The sequence below is a fragment of the Nansenia antarctica genome, assembly GCF_963989245.1.
Source record: "Nansenia antarctica genome assembly, chromosome: 12".
Classification (NCBI taxonomy): Eukaryota; Metazoa; Chordata; class Actinopteri; order Argentiniformes; family Microstomatidae; genus Nansenia; species Nansenia antarctica.
The window spans coordinates 8913464-8928160 of NC_137682.1; the positions used below are offsets into that span (position 1 = coordinate 8913464).

Sequence of the window (14697 nt, forward strand, 5' to 3'; positions counted from 1 at the left end):
CAAATGTCCAAATTAAGCACTCATAGTATAGTATTTGGTCAACAATCCTTTGGTCTGTACTGCAGGCATCTTCAGTCGTTTTTAGTTTTGAGGACGTTTTCCAAGCAGAGTTTTTGATTGACGGATAGTAGCTTGCGCTAAATGAATGGCACAAGAGTAGCTCCCTCTAGTGGTTGTGGCCCTGCAACTGCATGGAGTGATTATACCAGCGACCGGCCCTGCTTCATGTTAAGTCTGGAACCTCATGTATTTTCTTGGATGGCACAGTATGTGCTCTGTAGAAAGTTTTGTGTCCTACCACTATTGTGAAGGGGTGCATGACTCATTTGCAAATGTATTGTTTTGAATGTGTGTATATGTTTGTTTACATGTACTAGTCATGCTGTGTGCATTATACAGCACATGACCATAGGACAAGCATTCTGATATAGTCCTGGTATTGTTTTCTGCCTGACTATTCGGGCCAATGGAGCATGTCAGCTTGTGGGTAGTATTTGTAATTATTTAATTAAATCCAGGGAGAGGGACTTTGACTGACTAGATTAGATTCCCAAATGGGCTCAATTAGTGCTTGCTTATTATTGTTTGTCCTAAACCATGAATTGCGGTTGGCAAGATTTGAATAGGCAGCCTGACCGGGTCCTACTAATCACCCCAAACAACCCCAAACGGGTTCCCAAAAAGTACCGCAAAGTACCCAACTCAAGCGAGAAGTACCCACAAGAATGCTACCAAATGTGTGTGCATTCAATTCAGGAAGTGAGATTTCTGTATAATTCTAAAACTGGTTTTGACTTGAAAAGCTTTATATCGTTCTGAAAATCTATTGAACAATAATTGAAAATGGATGCTTTATTCTAAAATGATGTGACGCAACACATCTGACTAACCAGACGACCAAACCAATAATATACACAAATACCATGAAATAAAAGTTGAGAATTTCTACTTTAGTATTGTTTGTATTATTGTTTGATTTAAAATCCAAACTTTTGGTGTACAGAGCCAAAAGAACATGTAACCATTACTTACATAGGGCACTGTATGTCTTCTTCTAGTATGTGTGCATATAGGGCTGGAATATACTGTATGTATAGTGCCATGCAAAAGTATTTGCCCCCACCCTGCATCATTTTCAGGTTTTGTTACCTCTGAGCCTGAAATTTAAATGCATTAAACTGGGATTTCCCCCCACCCCTACTGATCTACACAGCCTAGTGGAAAGTAGTGAAAGAACATTTCAATATATAAATTATATACTGCATATATATATATATATGCAGTATATAATTTATACAAAATGAAAAACAGAGAAGACCTGCATGAAAATTATTGAGAGTTTTGCGATGCTGCTTCAACCCAAGGGCCTGAGATGCACCCCTGCTTTAGACAGAAAACACTTTCTGTGTTATGGCTCCATCTAGTGATTTCCTCTTCATTGAATTTGAAGACCGTCTCTTTACAATCACTATTGTCTCCAGGTATTATTTGCCCTTAACCAATATTTACTTGGCCTATCCTGCATTAATAACTATTTTTTATATATATAAAAAAACATCCAGGAAGGGAACTGTGTTGTGTTGTGTATGGTGGAATAATATGCCTACTAAGACATTTTATTTATTGATAACGACATGTATTACCTTTGAGACTGAATTCACAGCAGTCACTAGACAGTCAGACTGTCTGGCCAGAATCAACACGTTGACGACCTCAGCTAAGTAGACAATTAAACCAGTTTTCTCCCTTAGAAACTTGACTTTGGCTAGACAACAGACAGACACATTTAAATGATTACAAAGACCTGATTGCTCTCTTTTCTCTTGACCTGCACCTAGATGGACTAAGCCATCGAGAGCAGTTCTGGACTTTTGTGTTTCCCCAGGCCCAGTACTCTAGGACCAGACTAAACCAGTTTGTGGCCTTTGTGTCTCTTTTCCACCTTTGTGTCTAGGAGAAAGTGGAGGTCGATTCCCCCCTAACCTCTTTCTGAATTTGCATCACTGCCAGCCCCCTCCTCATACAGGAAATGCCTGTGATTGTCCTGTACCTTACCTGAGGGCGTGACTGTAACCTGTGTATACAAATATCCAACCTGCTCTGTTCATGACTTTCCTGCGGACCTTTCACTGTCAGGCTTGTCTGACATGCTTGTAAACGGTTCTCCTTTTGCAAAAGTAAATTAAATACCTTTTCCTATGCAATTTGAAATGAAGCAGGCTGCCTTTTGATTTTTGATTTAGATACTTAAGAAATGTCATTAACAAGTGGCAGGTCAAAGGGGCAGGAGCCATGTCGAGCTCTGTTATTGCAGAGCTCTATGTTATTGATGTACAATAGAAACCATGGGATTGGTTGACAGGTGTGAATGTCTTGGGAATCAGTAGTGATTAATTAATTGTGATTGTTAATTAAAGAAACATGACGTGTTTATGTCCTAATGTCTTTACTGTATCATATGTAGATAACTATCTAAAACAAAGGTTTGTGTTTTGGTTTGCCTGAGAAGAGCCCCTCTTAGTAAATCTAGATCAAGATCCAATTGAAAAGTTAATTCTAAAGAGAAGTGTAGGTGACTTTCCCTTTTTCTGAAGTCTAAGTCAATTCTTATTTACATATCTGTAATGTAAAGTTGGCCTGTGTTTCATATAATGATTCCAATAAGCAAAGCTACCTATTTTTAACATAGTATATGAATGTGGAATACACCCATAAGAGAGAGGGAGGATGACATGCAGGATATGTTGATGGCCGGAATCCAACCAGGGACATGGCGATGTAGGCTACTGGGTGTACTAGGTACCTACACCATGACTTGGTCCTCCATACACCATACCGTACAGAAGTAAAGTAAATTGATCCATGGATTAGGATGGTGTGTGATGTGATATGGTGTCTCAGGGAGAGGACAGATGTACTTGGTGTGTACAGGGCCAGGCAGCGTCAGTCTCACAACCCACACAGTCTAATCATGTCTGAGTGACCTCAGCCACAACCTGACCAGTATAGTTATGAACTGAAACAACCCTTATTTTGTATTTTTTTTATTTTCACACATGATCACAGCAAATTAGCTGTTGGAACACAAACAATGTATATGCCACAGACTGTACATTATATCAGAGCACATGTATTTGTTGTAAAAAAAAAAAAAAAAGGGTTATGCCCCTCTCACCTGCGACCAAAAGGTTAAACACAATGTATGTGTAATGGTAAACATTTAAAAAAAAAAAAAAATCATAATATTCACTTGAAAATGTTGATCGTTGATGGGTGAGTAATAATGAGGGTTTCTTTAATTTCATAAAGCCATGGGATTTATCCAGCTCATATCTGGAAATGCCTAATAAACGTAGCCTATAGTGGGCGGCGATTTACGTGAATCTGTGTCTTCCTCGGCCACCGTAGCCTCCGGCTGGACCTGGATATACTCGCTCACGGTGAAACGGAAACATTTCTTCATGGGTTTCCTGTTCCTGTTGATGTCCCCCCATCCATCTCACTCTGTTTACAATTAGCTTGCCCAGTTTTCTTGTAAATTAAAGTAGTTCTATCCGCTCTAACTAGTGTGGATTTGGGTTTATGCGATAATGCAAAGACCGAACTTAAGACAGGCTAGTCCCGGAGGAGGAGGCTTGAATCCGGGTGGTTTCTGCAGCCCAACAGGGATGTTCCCCTCGCCACCGGGGGCATTTCGTGGCCCTCCGCCGAGCTTTGGTGGACCTCGATTCGGATTCAGTGGCTCCCCGAACACCACCCCTCCCAGGGACTTCAGTGGTACCGGTAACGGTAACAGGAGTTATCACAGTGGGGGTAAACAAGGAAGGTTTTACAACGGCTCGTCTCCCGGGTACACACCGCGTAGACCCCAGAATGCCCATTTCCGCGGTGGTTCTTCGCCTTATCCGAATTCTCCATACCAGGCGAACCCCGGACAACAGCAGGGCTATCAGGTAAATTGATTAATTATTATTAATTATAATAATATTATTAAATTGGGATAGTAGCCAGACGTTTATAAGCTGTAACCACCGGACAACCTTGTTCAGATGTAGACTTGACGTACTTGATGAGCAATATCGTGACGTTAGAATTATAAGGTTCTATCTCCATTTTTGTCAGTTTTTTTTTTTTTTACATAATCTGATCCATTAGGTGTTTATTAATGCCTGTGTGTGGTGTTATTTTTTAAATGTTGACATTTTTGAGTTAGTAATTCATCAAATACAAAGGTTCCATCTCACAAAACATAATGGAACATGTAAAAACTTTGACGCTCAATATCTCTTAACTGCCCTAAACGGAGATAGAACCTTATCATTCTAAACTGAGATAGAACCTTATCATTCTAAACGGAGATAGAACCTTATCATTCTAAGTTCACGATATGTATTTTGTATTAAAAACTGACGGTAGGCTGCAATAGCTACGAAGCGCCGCTAGGGGGACGTATCAAAGATGGCTTCCTATCCGGACCGGTCTTGTGATGCTCGTTGTGGCTATAATCCTATAACGACTTGTGATACTGATTCGTAAACAGCTATGTTGTGACACCGAGACTGTTGCACTGCCTGGAACTGTGAGATCATGTGTGTCTGTCTGTTTGAGAGGTTGTTGCATGTTTAGCGTGTTATGATGCAATGTTTTGACATCACACTTTCTTTCAGTGCCTAAGTTTCATATGCTTGTGGATCAGGATGCGTCCAGTAGTTTCAGGGTGTCATATATGATTTCCTCCCCCCCCCTGTAGGGTTCTCCCCGGACCTCCACTCCTTTTGGGTCGTCGCGTGGTGGCAGGGGGTCTGGAGGTGGTGTGGAGAAGTATTACGCTCCGTCTATGCTGCAGGACCCTTGGGCCAGCCTACAGCCAGTTGCAGTCACAGACTCAAATTCCAAGTGCAGCACCCAGCAAGCCACACACACAGGCAGACCAGGGAGGTATTTTAATTAGGACTCACTGCAGCGCGAGACTGGAAGAAACCCAGTCGGGTAGCAAGAAACATGCCCTGATGTCGTTGTTTAGGCAACTATGGACTTTTTTTATTGAATATTGTGTAGGCTATATTCCAGTCTATGGAGATGTAGTAATTTAGCAAGTTACAGCGATTCAAAGACAATTCACCAGCAACTATTAGCGGACATCTCCGATTTCTATCTCCACCAACCTGGTGGACCGTCAACACTGCAGCTATTTTCCAGCACCTAAACACCATCTTTTTGAATACAGACATAATACAGACACATTTCAGGGCAGTGGTAGCATACCCAAACAAACAGGGAATGCATTATATTCACGTATGGATGTGCAAAGATGCACATATTGTTGGAGTAGGCTAATTGGTGATGCAAGAGTTTGATTTATGTACCTTTTTAAAATTATATATTTTGTGTTCTTAACAAATGTTGGGTAGTGTAGCACCTTTCCTTTCCCGTTGCTTTTTGATTGTGTCACTCAAAACTAGAGCGTATCTGGGTGAGTTAACCTAGAATATTATCCCATAAAATGCAAATGCTAAATCTCAGAATCGATTGGGCTTCTCAAACATAGTCTGTTCACTGTGAAAGAACATTTATTTTTTCCAGAGATTTGCTCTAGTCTAAGTTTTATCAAGTGCTCCATTGAGGGGACATGTAAGGGGCGTGTAATTACATGTTGCTCTTGTTTTCGCTCTAGCTCCACTCTCCCTGAATGAGAGAGGTGTGCATGATGACAGATAGTCCTCAACTGAGTCAGAGGGCACATAGACAAATTTCCCAAATAAGTTCCTCTTTAAGTGACATAATATATAAACAGTGTAAAACTCAGATTTTTCCTATGCTTATTTACACTGAAATTATATTTTACGTATTTTGACATGGTTTCAAAACAGGAAATATGAGTGAGTTTTTACCGCCTCAGGTTTTTTACATCTGTAAGTATTATCCAAAGGATAGGACTTTTCTTATTTTTAAGAAATTGAATCTGTTTTTTTTATTAAATTCTTACATGGTACACACATTTGTACATTTGTTTCACTTTGTTTTCAAGAGGCAGTGGTTCTCAAACCTCTCATTGGGTACCCCCAGTCGCTCCACATATTTGATCTGTTCCACCACCAGCACACCTGATTCAACAACAGCGCCACGCTCCAAGTGTTAAGGACATTGTGTTTATACTAATGACTTAGATGAAGATCAGATCACATTTTATGACCAATTAATGCAGAAAACCAGGTCATTCCAAAGGGTTCACATACTTTTTCTTGCCACTGTAACTATACATAATAAGAAGATTTTTTTTTTTTAGGACTTTGGAACACATCCTAAAACGTAAGTTTGCTTACAAGTCATGCATCACTTACCCAGTAGCCTAGGGCAGACGAGACAGTGAATCCAATTCACAAATTATAAGTATTTATTTAGTTATCCTAAAACTGTTGTTTGTTATATCTATCTTAATAAGGTTTTTGCTCATATGCGCGACATGCAGCCCTTTTCACCAGACCGTGTCACTATGGAGATGAGTATACGGCCTGCTGAACATGCCGTCGTCATTTCAACACTGATACAGTATGTGCACTCTCCACTGAAGTGCTTGAAACAGCTTGATTATAATGAGTCAACAATAAATAACAGTTCATTTGTTTCATTAAAATCAACTTTATTTAAATTCCTGATTCCTTACTTTTCAATGTACAGCATATAATGAGTTAAAGGAACATCAGCTACCCAGGGGCCTTACAGACGCTCCATTATAGCGTCATTGCTCATCAGTACCCAACCTCTCACCCAACACACATGAAACACCACCAGATTCCTGGTTACAATAATTGTTTGGTTAAAAAAAGTGCTAGGCAAAAGCTTACTTACATTAAGAACAGTTAAGTTGATGAAAAGAAGAAAACAAGTATTCTTTGCAGCACAAGACTTATGCTCATGTACATCTTTGCTTGCTTTTTTTGATTTGTGACTGCTCGTCTTATTCTCATATTTTCACTCAGACATTTTAACAGTAAGTAAACAAGTTATGGACATAGGGGCCTCTTGTGCAATCGTTACCTCTTCAGTATATGCTTCAACTCCTTCCAAACCCCCCTCATGATAAGGTTCTCCAAGGTATGTCCATCATAGGTTTTGAGAGAGTAAACCTTTTGTAGCACATCAGTCTGTTAGCCTGTCCTCCATTAGCTACTGACACTCACATCAGTCTATCAGCCTGTCATCCATTAGCTACTGACACTCGCATCAGTAAATCATTCCAAGATTATCAACATGTGGAGGTACTGTATACAGTACGTACAAATGTTTGAGCCACACTTGTGTGAAATGCATTTCCCTTATAAAATGTGTTCAGTATCAAAAGTAGTCTATTTGAAATGAAAGTCACTATATGAATGTGTATGCACTTGTATGTTAAACTACACAGTTTAACCAGTTTGAGTTTTTTGGTCTGTCAATGGCAAACAAGACACGCCAATAACAAGGCTTTCATTAACATGCCTTGGTGCTCTGACAGTCCTGAATACCTTTGTAATGTAATGGCTACTGTAGGTAGAACTGTCGTCCTTCAATGCAATACATTAGTTTGAGTTTAAACTTGAATATGGGTAGTGGACACAAGGATACACATTGAAACGGTATTCTTTGATTTAAACATTACTTTGCAAGAATGATTTGGTCATATGCCTACTGACAGTCCTCAATGGACATGGCCACCAATTGGACCCCATTACATGGGAAAACGTGTCTGCTGCAAGTTGCTAAATAACTGTCATAAGGACTTAAAATAAGGACTTAAAAACACTTAGGGCCAGTTTCACAGACAAGGCTTAAGCCTAATCCTGGACTAAAAAGCATCTTCAATGGAGATTTTACATTGAAAGTGTGATTTAGTCCAGGACTAGGCTTAAGCCTTGTCTGTGAAACCGGCCCTTAGTGTATTGGTATATCAACAGGACAAGGTATGTTAAGGTATGTGGCTAATCACATAATCTGATTTTAGAACGAACTAGCCCATGAGATGTTGTCCTTGTCCACAATGGAAAATCATGCTATCAAATTTGAGACTAGGTCCTGTATCCAGATATTGTGAAGCCTAGGCCAGACTTTATTTATTTTCCCAGAGTAAACTAACTCAAATGAATCACGCTTTTACAACTGTAGACACTAAATTATGGATTAGAGCTCAAACCTGGCAATGAAGAAGAAGGACACACTAGCCTCTAGGGCTATAGAATATGAAACAAAGCTTAGTCCCTTGGCTATAAATTAAGGGGGGCATTTAGCTCTCGGGTATAAATAAATAAATAAATATAGTGAGAAAAGCATTAAACCGCAGTTCTCCAATACTCATCCTGGAGAGGTACAGAGTATGCAGGTATCTAATCCTGTAAGGAGTGGAATACATACACCAAGTTGCTCTCAGAGTTGGAAGCCTGCATTTAAGAACGACTCATAATGATCTCAACTCCCATACCTACTGAGCATAAGCATGCACCAAGCATAAGCATGTTTCATTGTGTAAAACCCTTTTACCATGTTATATGGCATATTGTTAGGGGATCGCTAGGTCACATTTCCATTGCCCAGCAGAGGGACCAGATCACACTGAGATTTAGTGTTGCACACACTTGGGAACCTTTTTCTTTACTGATATTGAATATGAAGCAGCTATGACGTAAACATTTTCAGAAGATACATTTGAATCAGTAATCTTTTGTCATGTGTTCTTTAGTGATAGATTACGAGGGGGGAAATTGTGTATTGTTAAATAATATTATCTTAACGCAACTGAAAAGAAAAATGTTAATTGCCCCATGGTGATTTAAAATTCACTTACTGTATATTACTATACTAACCCCCCTGGGAGTTCCTTAAGGCCAATGCACACGGCGTGCGATATTGTCGCACCGCCGAATTCGATTCCATTGTTTTGAATGGTTTTGAATGAGACAAAGCACACGGCGTGCGATGCGATTTTGTCGCACGACAACATTCGATTCTCAATTCACATTCATTCATTGGTGTGAATTGAGAATCGAATGTTGTCGTGCGACAAAATCGCACGCTGTGTGCATTGGGCTTTACAGTGCACTGCCATGACCTAAAATAAAAGTTGACAGGGTTTTTTTGTTCTCCCTTGGCCAATGCTGCTAATGTCTAGAAACAACCTCTAGCTTGGCATAAGCAAAACTGTGCCACTCCCCCTTACCCTCTGATAGGCAAGTGGAGTTTCTGCTAATCGCTACGCTATGTTTTTCAGATCTATTACAAGTGTCGATGCCAAAGGGGTTGTTGCTGCGTTCACTTTGTTAACCCAAAAAATAATGAAAATATTCATAATTTTTCTTTTTTTTTCATAAACCATATTTGACTAAATTGTCCCAGAAGAAACAGTCTCAAATTGAACAATGATGTGCAATTCTGACTGCACAGCTTGAAAACATGGCGGTTATTGAAATCAGTCAGTAAATCTTCCTATTCATTTCTTTGAGTATTCACCATAACACAACCGTCAACTGTCTATGTGGAATCAATAGATCTCTCAAATACCATAATTACTTCTATCCTACCATAGTCTATACATATCACGGCATATATGGCTTTCCTGATTTAGGTACAGGTGTCAAGAAAACATTAATTAAATTCATGAAAAGTGCCTCCCACAGTGAAGGCGCTTGCTGCTTCATGCAATCTGTGAGAAGTAACTACAGGGCTCCACAGAGCCTAAAAACTTTGAGCCTTGAACTCGCTACTCTCGTAATTCTCAAGCAGCCAAAATCTTTGAGCGAGTCGAACAGATTTTATCACCATCATGCAACAGGTATTGAAAAGTGCTGTTCGGCAGCTGCTCAAAATGTATGCTCTCAAACAAGGCCAGTGATTCTTGTCGTCTGAAAGGGGGCGATTTGAGCAAGGCACTGCACGGAATCACTGATCTACAAATCACCTGCGAAGAAATAACCACTGATTGTGCGATCAATATCAGTAAATCTGCAATCACAATGCCTTTCTGAGGCTGATCCTTTTAAGCACAGAGCTTGTTTTTGCATTTAAGATGCCCTTTATGTGCCCTGTCCAGGGGAGTGACTTTTAATCTGCTGCAGAGTAATGTGTTATTCTAGTCAATTTGGCTCTTGAGAAGAGAATCATACGATAGGATGTTATGCAGTAGAATATGTTGGTGGTAGGAGAAGACTATGTACGTTCGCGCACACATGGAAGTCAGTGATTTATGTTCACTGAGGGTTAATGACGCAAAACAAATGTGATGTGACTAAAAATGTAATGACATTTACTGTAAGTCAATTAAAACAGCGCATCAGTTTCACAATAACTAGACTAAATCATTATTCAAACAACAAAAAATGACAAACTTAAGGCTATTTTAGTCAAAATGACTAAGACGAGACTAAATCTTAAGAAAGGATTCCAAAGTCAACCCTGGGTTGTTGGGGCTCAGGATTTCAACATAAAACAGAGTAGTGAGAGGAGAAAGGAGTAAACTCTTGAGGGAAGAGGAGTGATGGTCCGATCCGGTCCGGCCACTGCCGTTATAGAATACAGCACCGCTCCCTAATTCTCTTGGCCAGGCTTTTCCTCTTCTTCTTTCCGTTCTTTTCTTTGCTGTCCTCCATTTTCCTCGCCCGGACCTCACGCATTAAGTCAAAGAAAACCTGCAAGGGAGCAGCGAGCATTACATGTGTTGTCATTTCTACGGGGTGTGACATTAACAAACTGATCATCATGTAGCCCCAGTGGCAAAAGTGTCGTGTAAAAATGTTGAGCTGTTTTCCCACAGTCCTTTCCAGCACTGTAACAGTAACCAGATCAACACTGTTAGTACACCTCAGCCCATCAGCCCTGTAGTGTACCTACCTACCTTGTTGACAGTGTACCTACCTTGTCTACATTGGCCCTGGTCTTGGCGGAGGTCTCGACGTAGCTGACGCCCCACTGCTCGGCCCTGGCCTTGGCCTCCTCGCTGCTCACCTGCCTCCGCTCGTCCAGGTCGGACTTGTTTCCCACCAGGAGGAACGGCACGTTCTCATCCTCCTTCACCCGCAGGATCTGTTCTCTGGAGGGAGCACGGGACAGGGCAGAGTTTCTTTAGTTTTTAAATACTTTATTGTGTAATTTTTTCCTTATTTTTCTCCATAGAATCACACGACATTTATACAAAGTTTAGAAATTCTGACACTCATTTTTTCCCCACCCAGTCCGATAACACAAACACAACCCAAACACAAAAATAAATAAATAAATAATAATAAAAATAAATAATAAATAAATAAAAAAACAAGCATGACAGGGCATAGTTTCTTTAGTCTATTATATCTCGCTAAGGGAAATGTGTCTTTTCTTTAAGCGATGGGTCTGGGGTCGGCATGGTATTTTAGAGGACGAGCTACCTGAAGTCAGCGGTGGCGGCAAACGACTCCAACTCCGTGATGGAGAAAACACAAAGGAAGCCTTCGCCACTGCGGAAGTAGTTATCACGGATGGCGGCGTAGTCTTCCTGCCCCGCCGTGTCCAGGATGTCAATCTGGACCTCCTCTCCATCCAGCACCACCTTCTTCCTGTAGCTGTCCGCCTTGGTGGGCTCGTAGTCCTCCACAAACTAAAAGGAGAGATGGAAGAAGGGATAAGATTGGAAGGAGGAGAGAGATAGACAGTGACAGTGAGGCAGAAGAGAAAGGAGAGAAAGAGATTGCAGATTGCAGACTGCAAGCACACTACTAAAAATATATGTACAATAACAATACGTGTTGCTTGCATACTGCAAATGTATAGTTTTTTAAGGAAATCAAGCTTGTTTTCCATGTGGTAGGCGTCAGGTCAAGGTGTCACTCACGGGATTCCACCCCATTGTAGCTACTTTCTGCAAAGGATTTCCCCAGGCTTACTGACCGAGGAAAGCATGGTCATAACATACATACAGGCCTGCATTCCAAATGTTAGACATCACTGCATAACACATTTACCCAAAAGAACATGGAATCAGTGTGCTGTAGTCTATACAGTACATTACATTGGAGGAATCACAAGTGAATCAGAGTTTTTGAGATGACAAAAACAAAAAACAAAGAAAAAAACCGTCCTTCTTCTAGCATAGTGACTGCCAATGGCCCCAGATCATAGCATAGATTTGTTTTTCTTATGATGACTGATAGATAGATGACTCACTTACTTAGACAAATGTATTTGTTGTAAGTCACTTTGGATAAAGGCGTCTGCTAAATGTCAAAAATGTAAATGTAATATAAATGAGTCAATGGCATTTATTTGGACTTATAACAGGAGGATTATTCTATAATCTAATAATGTATCATGCCATAGAGCTCTCGTATCCGTACAAAACAAGTCTTGTTACGCCCTTTCATAGGCCTGTTCACATACGAACTGAGAAGTAAACCAATGGTGAGCAAGAAAGTGTCCAGCCCATGCGCTGGGCTTTGAATTGAAAGACATTGATATTTTACAAATTGCATGACCCTCCTCTTGACTATTATAAAAACACATAAGCCTCCACCCACCGCCTGAAATTAATCATAAACAACGATCAGTCCTAAATAATACCTGACCTGTTGCCAAGTTTCCATAATTGAATGAATGAATGGTCTTTATTGTCATTGCTATAGTACAGGCAGGGGCGCCGCTAGAGATTCTGGGCCCCATGACAGAATATCATTTTGGGCCCCCCCACCTAAACCACCCATCAACCTAAACCCAGTTGAAGTTGATGAACTATTGATGCACTGCAAGAAATCCAATGATGGACATCTTTTGTAAATGTAATTTAAAATTACAGTTAATACAGGAATCAACAATTCAGCAAAGAAATCTCAACATTCTTTAACTTATTAAATTAAGACATGAACAACACAAGGACAAAAGTATAATTAAATGAAGATTGGAACCCAATTATAAAAGTATAAATCACACAAAAAGTAAAAAATATAATTTTAATGGGGTGGTATTGTGTCTAAATAAATGTAGATCTTGTAAAGATCAGTTGGCCATAATACTGTCAGGATTAGATCAATGAAGAATTACAGCAGAGATATTTACTGACTCAGCATTGCTTGTTTCACACAAAGACAAACGTGTCTTATACAAGAGGGAGCAACACAGACATGGTGCCAGCGAAATTGAATAGTGAAATGGGAAGATTTTTATTTTTACACTGCGGCAGTACTGTGGAATAGTATACCTGGAGAGCTAAAAACTATATCTAGCCTAATGCACAACGAGATGGGAGTAAAGAGATCAAATCAAATCAAAGCTAAACGCTGGGCCTTCTTAGTAGCAACATCTTTAATAAGATCCTTGAAATCTAGTGATGAAGCCAACTTGCTGTGCTGCTGTCATTGTCCTTTGTCACTTCTTGCTCTTCTTCTTCTGCCTCTTTACCTCTTAAATTTTTAAATTTTAATTAATTTTGCCATTTAGCAGACACTTTTAATCCAAACAACTACGAATTACAGGGGCATTCCCCCTGGAGTAACTGAAGGCTAAGTGCCTTACTCAAGGGCACACTAGTAGTGGTGTGGCTTCAGGCGGGATTTGAACTCACAACCTTCCGATCCCAAGTCCAACTCACTATCCACTACTAGACCACCACTACCCCTACTAGACCACCACTACACCACTACATTAACGTCCTTATGATAATAATAATAATAATAATAATAATAATAATATTATTTATAAAATATATTTTTTTTTTTTTTTTTTTAAAGATTCTCATGGGCCCCTGTCAGTGCTGGGCCCTTAGAATCGTCCTAACTTACCACCCCCCTAGCGGCGCCCCTGAGTACAGGTACCAAACAACGAACTTTGGGAGGGGTGGCTCCCCTGGTGCTAGGAAAGAAAAAACAACAACAACAAAAAAAACAGGAAGGGAAAGGAGCTGGTTTACATAAAAAGGCTATGGACTATCCACTATACTATACTGTACAGGTAAGACGACTAGGGTTGTCATATTGCACATAGTGTTATTGCACATTCATTTAAAGTGTCGCAGTTTGCAGGCTTGAAATGTACACATTTGTGCCTCAGCACTACACCTGATTTTTTCAATCCATGGAATTGATTTCTCAACAGTAACCAGTAACAGTAATTGAGACCATCAAGGCCTTTTCTAAACATGCATCATCACTGTAGAGCAGAAACAATATAATAATGATTTTATACACTGTTATAATAGGTCTCACCTCGTCATACATGAACTGTAGAGTAAGGGCTGACTTGCCCACTCCTCCACTCCCCACCATTATCACCTTGTGGAGGGCCAGCGAGTTCTGCCCTTTGGGCTTGTTCGCAGCCATGAGGGCACACTATCCCTCTCAGCAGGAGGGAAACGAGATAACAAGAGCTGAGAAGAGATATGGAAGACGGACAAGAGAGAGTGAATGAGAAAAGAATCAGAAGCAACACTTGAGAGGAAATGAGGGATTCAGAAAAGAGAGGGAGGTGGCGTCCCAGCAGTCAGGGGCTTCCCAGTTTGGAAATCTGTCAAGAAAAACAAGAAAGAAAAATAAGTTGAAGAAGTAACTTTGTGGGCTTGCTCATCTTAGAATAGATGAGAGAAAGTTGATAGATAGCTAGATTCCACGGTAACAGAATGAAGCTGGGACTCGATTGTTCATTTTCAAACTTATGCCAAACAAAAACCCTCGTTAGCAAAGTTTAACAAACCATACAACTGTATGTACA

At 40.2% G+C, this 14697-nt stretch overlaps 2 protein-coding genes across 2 annotated transcripts; one reads left to right on the top strand and one right to left on the bottom strand.

Moving 5' to 3' along the window:
- The first annotated feature begins 3537 nt into the window (after positions 1-3537).
- On the top strand, positions 3538-5991 carry mplkip (M-phase specific PLK1 interacting protein). Its single transcript, XM_080542963.1, has 2 exons — positions 3538-3953; positions 4751-5991. Exons 1-2 carry the CDS (start codon positions 3591-3593, stop codon positions 4949-4951), a joined length of 564 nt encoding a protein of 187 aa, XP_080399089.1. The 5' UTR covers positions 3538-3590; the 3' UTR covers positions 4952-5991.
- Positions 5992-10256: 4265 nt separating this feature from the next.
- Positions 10257-14309, bottom strand: LOC308168172 (ras-related protein Ral-A; the record flags this gene model as incomplete). Its single annotated transcript, XM_080542662.1, has 4 exons — positions 10257-10655; positions 10882-11056; positions 11391-11599; positions 14196-14309. 4 exons carry the CDS (start codon positions 14307-14309, stop codon positions 10533-10535), a joined length of 621 nt encoding a protein of 206 aa, XP_080398788.1. The 3' UTR covers positions 10257-10532.
- Positions 14310-14697: the final 388 nt, after the last annotated feature.